Below are 13,195 nucleotides of genomic sequence, written 5' to 3'. Positions count from 1 at the left end.
TCAGCAGTGTGTGCTGTGCTTCCAGTACAGACCCTGAGCTGGGCTGTGTGGTTTCTAGCCCAGCTCCACTACTAGTCAGTCATGAGACTTGGAGCCAGCTGCCTGCCCTCACTGCCGGGTTGGGGGAGCAGCCCCCATCTCGGAGAGCGGCTGGAAGATCAAGGGAGCTAACACATGAAACGCGAGTGTGCCTGGCCCAGAACAAGTGCTGTGCAGGTGTGACCATCCTATAGCTAGGTGTCTGACGCAGAAGGGATGGGAACTTCGTGCCCTACTATTAGGAATGCAGCTTTTCCTCCTGTGGTCCTGGCAGGGTGTGGAGAAGAGACTGGACCCCGAGTGACTGTACCCGCTGGAGGAGAGCCACGAGTCAGTCGGATCAGTCGGGCTGTGGGAGCCAAGGGAGGGCCCGCTGCCACTGTGAGCGCAGACCACGCAGCCCTGGGCTCAGCAGGCACTGACCACCCAGACCATGGGCAGGCCACTTAAATCTAGCAGGTTTTTGTCTTGACTTGAGGGCCACTGCTACCTGTAAAAGGGTAAAGCTTTGAATCAAATGTATCAGTTGTTTTGATTAGTTTCCCTGCAGGTGGGAAAGAGAGGCCTATAAAACAAAAAAGCAGAAACACAGAAAATGCCGGTTCTTTTATTTTGATAGTTAAGGGGAAAGTTATAAAATAAAACAGACAACACAGATAGGCTGTGAACTTCCTCAGATAGGCAGTGAACACAGAGGTGAACAATGAACAGGCAATGAACACAGAGGTACAGAAATGTAAACGAGACAGGGCTTCCAGAGAATGTTATTTTATACTATACAACTTCCAGAAGACAGCAGCTCCCAAAGACTCCAAAATAAAATAAAACAAGAGTCTTCCAAAACAATCCACACACATTCAGAGGGCGGTCGGAGAAGCCTCCTTGCCTGCGTCCTGAGGCCGTGCAGATGCTGGCAGGAGAGGCCAAGGCTGGTTCTGCCTGGGCTTTGGCTTCACGGGGCTGCTCCACCTGCTCTGTTCTGTGTTCTCTGCCTAGTTGGCCTTCTCATTCTTCAGCAGGCTGGCTCCAACTCCTGCCCATCTCTCCCTTTGGACCCACACCCCTTTCCTGTTCTTAGTGGGGAAACCCAGCCAAGCCGAGGCAGCCTGGCCGAGTCCCTCAGATGGAGCCAACCCGCCCAGGGGGGTCAGAAAAAAGGTTACAAATATAACTCTTTAACCATCTAATACTATGCTCCCTCTAGAAGTTTCTGACGTGTCTGGTTATCATTCTGCCCCAATTTTTTGCTCCTGACCTAGGTTTTTGACTCAACCAGGAAAAGAGCAGGCCTCGCAGCCTGGCCCTGCACGCTTCTTGTTACTCCGGGCAGAGGACTCTGGGTGCATCACAGACTCATCACCCCACCTGGCTTACCCCTGCGGCTGCAGCCGGACAAACCCTGGACCTCCGGAATGGTGAGTTGTTTCGCAAAATGTCTGTTACCAGGAGACCAGGAGGCTCTCGGTCACCCTGAGACTTGCCTTGAAAGGATGTGGGCGGGAGGCAGAGTCATGGGGAGGGAAGAGCAGGAGATGTGACGGGCTGTCTTGGCAGAAGGGGGAGAGTGGGGCGCAGCGTATCCTCCTCCAGGCAGGGCTGGAGGAAAGTCTTCAGTTAAATATTTCAGGAGGTGCGAAGGGTGGGGGTGGGTCAGGGCAGCCACCCCAGAGCCAAGGCACAGAGGAGGTGTGAAATGTCCAGGATAAATAGAACTGCGCGGGGAGGAGAAAAGCCAGCTCCATCCTCTCTTAAAACTAGTCGCCGTCGGCATCAAAAATATATTAATATCTGTACATTTGTCATCTTTTAAAAAACGAAATAAAACCTCCTTGGCACCTTGTAGTTGATTTCTTAAAACTGAGGTGATACGTGGCAAGGCCTCCTGCGTGCATCTCCCTGTCAAAGAGCGGAGCCCCTGTAGCCCTGAGCGCGAGAAACACGGCCGGGCGGGCCGCTGCCAGCTCCTCCACTGCTGTTGTTTGCAGGGGTGCCCTTTGCCAGGGCGCCTGACGCTGCCGTCCACGGGGGAACAGCAGCCCCGCCCCGGTGTCCAGAGGCAGAGGACAACAGGGTCGCCCTCATGTGCCTCCTCGGGGAAGAACATGCTGTCCTGGGACTCGAACTGCTTCAAATCAAAGGCAGCCCTGGCCTCGCCCTGCCCCACGCTTAACACACGTCTGCCCAGGCTCAGAGCAGCCTCTGCCCAAAAGACACTGATGCCAATACGAGCAGAGGTCAGTGCCCGCCTGAGCGAGCACGCGTGTCTGGGGGCTCCAGGCCTGGTCACCGGTGTTCCGGCAGGAGGCCGCAGGGGGCGGGCTGGCCAGGCGGCAGGGAGGCAGCCCTCGCCCTGTCGGGGCTGCCCAGGCCAGGGCAACGCCGCTCAGAGGTGGTGGTTGCTCTGCAGCAGGGAGGTGACGGTGTTCTGCAGGGCCACGGCCACCTTCTTGGAGGTCTTGCGCAGCAGCGGGCTGTCGGGGTGGTGCTCCTTCAGGTGCAGGACGTGGCCCTCCTGGCTCTCGGACGTGCAGCCGCACTCCTCGCACACGTAGAGCTTGGCCCGCCGCTCCTTGTACGCGTACTTCTGCTGCACGCCGTGGATCTTCTTGAGATGAGACTCGAGAGAGCAGCGCTGCGTGAAGGCCTTGTCACACAGGCTGCACTTGTAGGGCCGCACGCCTGCAGGGAGGACAGTGCGGGCGTCAGGGACCTGACTTCGGGGCAAAGGAGGACATCTGCCCAGGGCTCCCAGGCCCCCCAGGGCCCGGGACAGCAGCGTGGCTGCAGTGGCCGCAGCCTCCGCCCGGTGGGCTCCTCTTACCAGTGTGGGTGCGCACATGTCTCTTCAGGTCGAAGGTGTCGTTGAAGCCCTTCCCACAGTAGGTGCAGAGGTGCCGCTTGACGTCATTGTGACACTTCATGTGGCGGTTCAGCATGCGCTGGTAGGTGAAGGCCTTCTGGCAGATGTGGCAGGTGAAGAGGTCTCCACTGGGACTGTCCCCCAGGGTCACCTGTGGGTGAGGACAGGGTTTGTGATGGGCACCCAGGAGTCGGGGCTGCAGGTGGCAGATTGGGAGGGGACACATATCAGCCCCCAGCCCCCAAGGAGGGCGGTGCCCACCCCAGAGGCCATGAGTCTGTACCCTGTGGGTCAGGACCCGCTCCTCTGGCACATCTGCCGTCCTGTGCCCTCCGCTCTCTCTCTCCACGCGCCCCCTAGACACTGGGGCTCAAGGGGTGGGAGGAGAGGCCCTCGGGGACCAGGGGCACTGTGTCAGCTCCCCAGCCAGCTGCCCAGCACACGTTGGTGATTCCTCTCTGGTTACAACATGTGAGCTCCGCAGGTAAGAGAGGCAGAAACAAGATTTCACTGCCAGTTTTCTTCATTCTTTTGGCTCATAGGAGAGCTCCAGCGCCCTTCCACTAGATCACTGCTGGCAGGTGCTTCCAGATCCCAGAGCTTTCAGGAATGCAGGCCCAGCCAGAGGCAGCCCTGCCATTTGCGCCCCTCGTGCTCCTCGAAAGCAGCGGCATTTCCGCTGCCCCGTGCACTCCCGCTTGCCTGCCTCAGCTGCTGAGCTGTGCGCGCGCGCCAGGCCCCGCCCCAGATGCAAGGCTCTGGGTTGGAAGCACACTGGGGTGAGGCAGAGACTGCCAGGCACATGCACAGGGGACAGTCAACCACCGAGCAGACTCCAGACCTCACTCTCAAGGCAGCGGAGATGCAGGCCCAGGCCAAGGTGCAGAGCCAGGCTCACACTTCCCCGCTTCTGCTAGGACTTCTGTGTAAAGAGGTGCCTCCCCTCAAGGCCAGAAACGAAACTAACAACCCCTGGAAAGGACTCCAAAGGGTTAAGCTTCTTTTGAAGCTCACTGCTTCACCCCAATGCCTGGCATTCTCACTTCGGACCCACTTCTCTTCTTTCCCACCCTCGCCTGTGCCCCAGTGAGGTTCACTTCTCTGCAGAAACCTGGACCCAGATCCAAGGCCAATCTCTGTCTCATCTGTGCCGGATCTTGTGGACCAGACCCAGGTGGACACAGGTGCCTCTGGTCCTCGGAGACAGCGTGAGGGTCAGTACCTTCATCTTGCTGCGCAGGAAGCCGTGGTCTCTGCTCTGTGGGTCTGCCAGGCGGCTCATGTCTTCGGAGGGCAGCTGGGCCACCACGCAGGGCCCGGGGGTCACACTATAGCTGGAGTCCCGAAGGCTCATGTCCAAAGCCAGGGGGCAAGAAGGAGGTTCGGCCACCGATGGCTCGGGCTCCCGGTAGGGCTGCGGTGGGCAGAAGCCCAGGCTGACTGGGAAGAGAAGAGCCAGATGAGGGGCTTGGTGGAGAAAGGGGGATTTGGGGGGATTTCAGGAAGCCTCCTTGGCGGTGAGCTGGCTGGAACCTCGAGCGGCTGTCCTGCCCCTTGCAGGCATGTGGCAGAGCAGGGCTGCCCCCAGCCCACTGCACGCCATACCTCCCTCCCGCCCCATTAAGGTAATTACAGGTGACGCCAGCCAAGCGCCACGGCCCACAGGCCTGCCCGCTGAGTAATTTGTGTCTTAGCGGAACTGGGAGGACCGAACCTGCCCTGCCAATTATTCCTCCCGAGTTGTCTCCCTGCCCCACCTGGGCCAGTCCCTCTGGATTCCAGGCCTCATCCATGCTCCCACAGGGACAAAGGGCACCACTGGAGGCCCTGGGCTCAGGGACTTATCCCTGCCCCAGAAAGGTCCCGGTGGCCTGGGCCACTCCAGGCCTCTCCTCCAGGCAGATATAGCTGCTGGCGGTGGGAAACTGGGTGGTCCTAACCCCTCTCTCCTGCCGGCTGCTCTGTCCCTGTCATTGCAGCTCACTGGGGCTCCAGGCTCCCCACTCCCGCTGGCCCAGCTTGGCAGGCAAACAGGCGGGGTGGGGCGGAGCGGGGAGGAGGTCAGGGAGCAGCAGGTGGATGCGGCCTAACAGTCTCCTGGGCAGCCTGCCCGGCTGTTACGCAAGCCTCCCCCACAGCAGGGACCGCTCGCTCGCTCGGTCGCTGCGGCGCTCTGAGGGCCAGGCTCCCGCCCTCCGCACAGCAGTGATACCCGCGACACCCGTGGCCCTTCGACGGTGCTGCTCCCCCCGGCAGACACCTCACACTAAATGGGGCCGGAGAGGCTTGACCCTCGTCCTGACTCAACAGGAGGGGAGTTCTCCTGAGTGACCCAGAGGAGACAAGCCTCAAACCCTCAAAGCTGAGGCAGACAATCTAATGTTTCCATTTAGACAGTATTTTTCTCCCAAAGAGGCTGAGCCTCAGAAGGAAAAAGCAAGAGGGGCACAGGAAGGAAAGGATGAGTGGGCTTCAGGGAGAGGGACTTAGGAGGTTGACTTAGGGTCTCAGAACCATGAACAAGACCCCCTGCGCCTGCCCCCCACCCCCCCCCCGCCAGTGAGGGAGTGGACTGGGACCCAGGGAGGGGTGGCCCCGCAGGACGCAGCGGGTGAGGCTGGGGGCAGAGCAGGGATGTGGGGGAGGTGGAGGACACTCCAAAGGGGAGAAGGGCGAATATGAAGGCACCCAAGTTTTGAGAGAGGCCCCGGCTCTCGCCCCCTCAAAACACAACAAAGGTCTGATGGGGAAGAATCCACCTGCCTGCCACCCAAACCCGTTCTGCTGGCACTGGCGCCGTCTGTCTGTCCATCCGGGAACTCTTAATGAACCATCTCATTCCAGGAGTTGATTCACCAGCACCTGGCCCTGACCTGGCCTCTCTCCAAGCCCTGGACGGCTGGACGTCAGGCCGGAGCTCTTGGGGGTCCCCCCACCTCGTCCTTCCGCAGTGAGGAGGCTACCGGAGGACGGGCATGTCAGGGGGTTGGCAGCTTCAACTGATGCCAGATGACCAGCTATTGGAGATCTTGGCTGAGAATTCAAAGCTGGATGACAATTTCCATTTCTCAATCCAGGTAGAGACAAACAGGAACCTCTGCCCTCCTCTGTCTTTCAGTAGCGGACAGCGTGAGCGAGGCTCCCGACAGCTGGAGCCCGGCAACACCGCCTGCACACGGGGCAGCAGAAGGAGGAGTGACAGCAGGTGAGGGTTAACAGGTTTACCCTTGGCTCCCTTGCTCCACTGGAGGGGGGGTACATGTCGAGGGGTCTGAAGATCTAAGCCGGTTTAGGGGGAGACCTGTTTCCTGTGCCTTCCTCTCCCATTCCACAGAAACCCCGAAATGACGGTGCTCAGGGACCGGACACAGGGAGTGGGCCTGCCCGGCCTGCCTCTGTGCCGCTTCTACCCCGAGCGAGGGGCAGGCGAGGCCGCCAGGGTGGAGACGTTTGCCTCATCCAATCCACCCCGCCAAACCTGTCTTCCTGCCACCCCCGGAGCGTGTCCCTGCCGCTGCCGCACGCACAGGGAGTGCTCGCCCGCGTGCCGCTCCTATCACTGGGTGTCACCGAGTGGCAGGAAGCAGAACTGGTTGGGCCCTGCTTGTACTGCTCTCTGTCCCCTAATTAGATGTTTCCGGCAAGGTGGCGGCCGCTGTGGCTACTCATGGCCCGCCCACAGCTGAGGAGCGTGGCAAGGCCCTCTCCCTACACCCTCAGGGGGTTCGCGGGTTCCCCTTCGGTCGGCCCAACTTGCCTCCACGTGGATGTCGCTGTGGGCACGGGTCCAGAGCCCAGAGCTTCCCACCCGAGGGCCTTCTCCCTGCTCACCTTCAGCAAGTCCCCTCTTTCTTGGATTGAAAGATCCTGGCCCAAATACCAGACAGGGTGCCAGGTCCTACCCTATCCCAAGCCTCAGGCCAGGGCTGGGCACGAGGCCTGGAACTAGGCTCTCCAGGGAGAGCAGGTGAAGCAGATGTGAGGACACCTAGCCTCTGACAACACAGGGGCTGGTGCTGCTGCCGAGCTGGGCGGGAGGTGGGGGGGCCCAGTGCGTCAGCACAGCCCAGGCCGGCGCGAGGCGGCCTTGCACGCTCACCAGGAAGGGCAGGGTCCCCTGTGCCCATCTCCTCCGGCCCCCTAGTCAGCTAGCAGGGCCTGAAAGGGAGCCAGTGGCAGAGTTGGGCAGCCCTGGAAACACCACAGGCCCATCTCTCAGCCTGTCATTTGCATTCTGTGAACGCCAAGTTTTTCTCTCAGGCAGGATCTCTCTCCCCTTTCCCAACCGTTTTTCATACCGTGTCCAAGGGACGTTAACCCTGTGCACCTCAGCCCTCACACCAGGGCAGATGCTGTGTTTGCATCCTTCCTTCCCTCCCTCCCGTGCAGCATGGGGCTGGGCACCTGCGGGACACACACGATCCTTGCTGAGCGGGAACAGCGTCAAAGAGGAAGCCTGACGTCCACAATGGCCACGCTTTGCTCCCGTCCTCCCTGTTCCCAGAGGACTCGTCCTCACCTGTTCTCTTTCTGGGACAAACAGTCTGGCAGCGTGGGTGACGGCACCCCGTGGCACAGCTAGGAGTCCCATCGAGCACACCGTACCCCTCCGTGGGCTGGCTGTCACCCTCCCAGCCTGGCTCCTGGGAGAGCTCGGCAGAGGTGTCCCTCACTGCCAACACGTCCCAGAATTAGCATAATTACCATCAGAGGCAGAATCTCTCCCCAATTCCCCTCCCTCCCACCCCACATGTGTACTCTGGGGCCCAAAGCTGACTTTCTCAGCCTTTCTAACTTGGCCCAGAAAGAGAGCCGCCCAGGTGCCCACACCGCCTAGGCAGAGCCAGGCTGAGGAAGCTCCAGTCTCCCGTGCCTCAGCCTGGCTGCCTCCCTGGGGTGGGCACGTGCTGGGGAACTGGCAGAACAGACTGCAGAGGCTCCATCTGATGTGGGGGGGGGAGGTTGGGAGGAGTTATGGGGGGGTACGAGACCCTGGGATGCTCATGGCTGGAGCGTGTCATTTAGCTTCCAGGCCTGGTCTGCCCTCCAGTGCCTTCCTGGCCTTTTGAGATTTCTCTGAGCAGGGGCCTGGAGAGCCCTGCTTCATCCCTGTTCCTCACCATTCCTGGAGCTTCCCCTTCGCTCCAGGAGATGGAATTTCGCCCCTGGGTACAGGTGCCTGGGTTCATCCTCAAGAAACCAGCATGACTCCCTGCACTCCACAGTCAACACTGACACAACAAAGGAGAAATGCCAGGGGAGATAGAGCGCGGGGGCTCAAACAGGTAGCATCTTCACCATGAACCCTCTCAGTGCTCCCGGCATGAGTGGCGCCATCTCCCCAGTGGCCTTCCAGCCCCTGTGCCCACTTCTGGGCTTTTCTCTCACCTTTGGGAGGAGAGTAAGGCCAGGCAACTGCAGGTGGGAAACCTCTAGAATTGTGCCTCAGAGAAGAGGCTGGCGTGCTGGTCAGACGTGGCGCCCTGGAATCAGAGCTGCCAGGTGGGGCCCAGGACCTTCAGTCAGTAAATCCCTTTTTCCCAGGCATTCTTTGCTGCTCTAAGGGTCTCAGAGGGCCCTGGCGGGAAAGTCAGACCTCAAACACTTCGTTCCCCAGCCCTCCCAGTGCCTCTCCCAGTGGGACCGGACGGGGTCAATGCTTAGCTGGTCACAACGTGCTGAGTCTGTGAGGTGGGGTGGAGGAAACGTGCCCAGCCGGCTCCTGGGGTCACGGTCGGGTGGTGATGGAATGGCCCAGTCAGGGGACAGGCCAAAACACACTCCTCACTCTCTAGCCATCTGAGGCACCCGAGCGTGGCCCAAGAACATTCCCTTTTTCATTTCCAAAAACTGTGGGAAAACTCTCTAGTGGACCACTTGGCTTTGAGAGGCAAAAGTAAGGTCTTTGACTTCTACTCTTTGCTTGACCCCACAGGACTCTCCCTGGCAAATTCTCACCTGCACCTCCAGGTTAGACCCCACCCTACGCCCGAGATGATCCCGCAGTGAGTGGCTCCCCTCACCTGGACAGCAGCGGCAGGTGGCACAGACCATGCAGACACCCTCCTTTGCACCTGACGGGACAGCCCCTGGGTGTAGGTCTCCCCCCCACTCCCGCTATGGCCACCAGGACTGTGCTGGGGAAAATCACCAGGACGCAAGGAAGTCAATGATTTGAACAAACGGAATCTCTTTGTCCTTTGTAAAAGTCAACACATGCTCTGTTACTGACTGGGACGTGAAATAAAACTAAAAATAACAGCACACTGGGTCTCGAGCAAGGCTCCGCTCACCTTTAACACAGTCCAAGTTTGGTTTATCAGATCCCAAGGAGCAGCTAAGCAGCAAGTCAAACACAGGTGAGGAAGGACGCAGGAGCTGGGAAGGGGCTCGCGTCCCTCACCCCTCACGTGGCCCTTCTGGATGTGGACCACCAATCAGCTCCCCAGGGAACTTGGAGAAGCAAGAAACTGTACACAGACTTCTGGGCCCACACCCTGGGGTGCAGAGGCAGCTCACTTCTCTTTTCATCTCAGTTTCCCCACTGGGGTCGTCAGAACTTCTAGCACATTCCCTCATTTTAAGGAGGCTGTCGATGGGGGTCTAGGCTCTTGAGATAAGGCTAAGCTGTGAAACACCTCACTGCTGCCCAGGCCGTAGGATCCTGACCCGGTCAGGCCACCACTACTCCCACTGTCTCCAACAATTTATTCAGGAGAGAAACTGAGGCAAGAGCCCTCACTGGGCCCCTCTCGGCCCTTATTTCACCACTTTCCTACAAGGCCTGGGGCGGTGCCAGGGAGCCTGCAGATCAAGGGTCAAAGTCGGTTGGTTAATTACAAGCTCTCCCCCCTTGGAGGCGCTGGGCTGGGTGTTCCGCGCATCCCGTGCCCCACCCCCAAGGCCTGGGGAGGGGGAGTTCGGAAGGAAACCGGCTAGCTCCTGACCAAAGATTCTGTTGGGGGTGGGGGAGGACAGAAGCGCAGAGGAGTTCTCGGGGCTAACGAGGAAGATGCCACCGCAGGAAGAAACGACTGGGGTTACTCATTCAAAGTTGACTCCGACGCTGTCAAGGCGTCTCCCGAAAATAAACTGGGCGCCCCAGCTCCCCGCGGGGCTGCTCCCTGGCTGTGGGGTGGGCTCCTTCAAACCCCTTTCAGCTCAGTGGTTGTCCTCTGCAAGGTGGAAGGTGGAAGGAGGCGCGTTTCTAACAGAGGTGGGACTTGATCCCACCTTTGTCTTCAGGGTTAGTGGGGGTGCAGCCGGCCGCCCTCCCCACGGTCTCGCGCTCTCCACGGCTGGGAGCTCCTTGCCTGCCGGCCCGACCCTCAGTGGGGACCTTCCGGCCACCACTGTTGCGGGTGAGCGGGAGAGATCAATGAAGGTGGCTTCAACTCTGGGTCTTCTCTTACGTTTTGCACAAATCTCAGCCGAAACTCCAGCTCGCTCCCTGCCCCCCAAAGTGGCACCGCTCCAGTGCCCTCCTCCCGCCTCATAAACGTCCCGGCTTTCTGGATTTACGACGCGAAAGTGGAGGGTCGCCGGAGCGGTGACACACCCCGTTGCCTCCCCTGCGCCGCGGCTCGGGCCGGTGGAGGGGAGGGCGGCACCGCGAGGGCCCGCGCGCCTCGGACGGGCCTGCCCCCTCGCCCCGCCGGGGGCCTGGGAACCGCTTTGGCCCCCGCCTGGCAGCCCCCGCTCCGACCCCCGCCCCCACCTGGCCGCTCCTTCCGCCGGCCCGTCCCTGCCCTCCCCTCCCCTCCCCCCCGCGCCAGGGGTCGGCCGCGCCGCGGGCTAACGGAGCCGCGTCCGCTTAAACATTAAATCGGGCGCCCCGGCTGCACCGGCCGCCGGGCTCCGCGCCACTGCGCCCCGCACGCCGGCCGCTCGACGGGGCCCCGCCGCCCCGTGGGCAGCTCCGGGCTCGGGACGCGCGGGCTGGGCGCCTCACCTGGCACGTAGATCTCGCCGCGCTCCTCGTCGGGGAGCTCGCTCCAGTTCCTCTTGCACGTGGAGACGCACGGCTTCTTCACCAGAAACGCGCGAGGCATTTTCCAACCCTCCTCGCCCGGCACCGGCCGCTTCCGTAACTAGAGCCTGGAGCCGTCCCACCTTTCCCGGGCCGGGCTGGAGGCGGGGTGGGGGTGGCGGGGGGAGGTGATCGGGTCGGAGAAGAAGTCGCCAAAGCGCCGCGCGTTCCTCCGGGAGGCCGTGCCCGGGACGGCGCGCGCCCGTTTCACCTCGGCGGAGCTGGCGCCGTCCTCCGTCCGAACGAGGTCCCCTGCAGCCAGGTGCACGGGCGGCGGGGGAAGCGGCAGGTAAGCGTCTCCCGGCGCGACTGGCGTCCCTCGCGGCCGCTCGGGAAGTCTTAAAGTGCGAGCCGGCCGGACGGCCTCACGCTTTATTGGCTCGCGGCGGTGTGTTGGTGGCTGGGGCGGGGAGGGGGGTGATCCGAGCTAATTAGCTTGGAGTGGCCCGGGGAGCGACGGCGCATGCGTTGGGAAATAACGGTGACAACCCACCTATTTGTTACCTGTCGAACCGGTTTCCATTCCGCTGCCGGTGAGGTGGCCTCGCGGCCTGGGCGGGGTGGCCGGGCGGGGGCGGGGGGCGGGCGCAGGGCCCCCAGCACCCGGCTGCCCAGCCGGAGACCTCCCAGCGGGAGCGCTAGCGTTCGCCGCCACCCGGAGTTTCGGAGTTTCGGAGGGAGCAGAGGAGGGCAGGGAGGGGAAGGGGCAACGTTATTCGGCGCTCACACGCTCTGCGGGTGATGAAGTGAAACTCGCCCGACCGGGTCCGGCCCGGCCCGGCGCGCCCCGGGCTCCTGGGGAGGCGCGAAGCCGTCGGGCGGGACCGGGCGGCCCGGCCCACACTTGTTGAACCGGGCCTGGGCCCAGGCGGTCCCGGATCGCAAGCGCCTGGCTGAGCAATTCGTGGTTCAGCCCAGAGGTATTTGCTGGTCGCCGGCTCCGTGCGGAAAGGCACGCGGGGCCGCAGGAGCGCGCAGGCCGCAATACAAAGCGGAGAGCATCCACCCGGCCGAGCCCTGCCGAGGGCCCGCCTTCTGGCCGGGCAAGCGTAGAAGGCTTCGTGGAGGAAGAGGCGTTTAAACCGCTCTGAGCCCACCGTGATCCCAAAAGACCCCAGCGCCTTAGTCATTGGGGCTTACACCTCCCTCCCCCACCCCAAACCCTCATCTTTGTTCCCAAATGGCGGGATTTCAGGTGCAGCAAGACTGGAGGTGAGCCGAGGGCGGAGGACCAACTTTGCCCGGCTGCAGCCACGGCAGGCAGAGAGCTCATATCTTAGCGCCATGGCCTGGGACCCCTCACTCCAGCCGTTCATCATGCTCTGCCCAGTCCCCAGGCCCAGCCTCCTGCAGGGATGCCCCACTCTCCTCAGAAGCTGAGGAGCACTTGGCGGCCTCCTTGAGGCACGGTAACTGTGACCCTTTGGCCACTGGGCTTCTCTTAGCAGCTGACCTAGCCCTGGGACCCCTTCCTCTTTTTAGCTCTCCCCCTTCCCCCATGTAAAATAAACTAATATTTCAGAGTCCCTACCACACATACACCTTTCTCACATATTAAATGTTTGCTGGAACAGATTAGGAGGAAATGAATCTGATAAGTGAATTCACACAGTTCAAAAGTCAGGAGTCAGAAGAGGAGCAGCCCGCTTAGGGCGGACTTTCAGGTGTCTAGCCGAAGAAGGTAGTTTTTCAAGGGGGCGGCTTCCAAAAGCCCTTTATATCCCCCACAGGACTAATGTGGACCACCCCCTAGGTGGGTGGGGAAAGCGTGGACTTTGGGGGCAGATGGGCCTCCTCCTCTACTCCTTCCAGGAACCTGTGAGTCCGGCCAAGGGCCTTTCCTTTCCAGTCTGTATCCTTGTCTGTCACCTGAGAATCCCATCATCTACCTCTTGGGCCACGGCGAGGATGTTGTGAGCTCTGACAGGGGCGTTCATATTTGCCCTCTTCCCCTTCTTTTCCCAGGGCTCTGCCTCCCGCAGCCCACGCTTCCCTTGTCAACCCTCCACTCTTCCCCTGGACCCTTTCGTTCAGTTGACATTAAATGAGCGCTTACCACTCGCTTGTCTTCTGAATCAATCCTGGACAAATCAGTTTGACTAACACTGTCTGGGAAGAGAGGTGAATTTAGTTCATTCAACCCATAAATATGTATTGAGTACTTGGGTTGTACCAGACCCTGACAGGGGCAGGGACACAGTAGGGACTTCATGGAAATGCTGACGAAGTTTCATGGATGCCGCTGGACACAGAGGCAGTCTTTCTCA

The 13,195-nt window shown here is 60.8% G+C and overlaps 1 protein-coding gene across 4 annotated transcripts; it reads right to left on the bottom strand.

The window, feature by feature from the left end:
• Positions 1-626: 626 nt before the first annotated feature.
• Positions 627-11,342, bottom strand: OVOL1 (ovo like transcriptional repressor 1). 4 transcript variants are annotated; one of them, XM_057728519.1, is made up of 4 exons: positions 10,851-11,342; positions 4,122-4,335; positions 2,861-3,050; positions 627-2,718 (listed from the first exon to the last, which is right to left on the bottom strand). In XM_057728519.1, exons 2-4 carry the CDS (start codon positions 4,251-4,253, stop codon positions 2,423-2,425), a joined length of 618 nt encoding a protein of 205 aa, XP_057584502.1. In that variant the 5' UTR covers positions 4,254-4,335; positions 10,851-11,342; the 3' UTR covers positions 627-2,422. The 4 variants fall into 4 exon arrangements, with proteins under 4 accessions (XP_057584502.1, XP_057584501.1, XP_057584503.1 ...); XM_057728518.1 differs by having other exon boundaries at positions 4,122-4,339; positions 10,851-11,340; XM_057728520.1 differs by lacking the exon at positions 10,851-11,342 and adding an exon at positions 6,125-7,632 and having other exon boundaries at positions 4,122-4,339.
• Positions 11,343-13,195: the final 1,853 nt, after the last annotated feature.

Source organism: Hippopotamus amphibius, chromosome 3, assembly GCF_030028045.1.
Source record: "Hippopotamus amphibius kiboko isolate mHipAmp2 chromosome 3, mHipAmp2.hap2, whole genome shotgun sequence".
Classification (NCBI taxonomy): domain Eukaryota; kingdom Metazoa; phylum Chordata; class Mammalia; order Artiodactyla; family Hippopotamidae; genus Hippopotamus; species Hippopotamus amphibius.
Note: the sequence above shows the minus strand (reverse complement) of the source record. Positions and strands in the feature narration are given on the sequence as shown.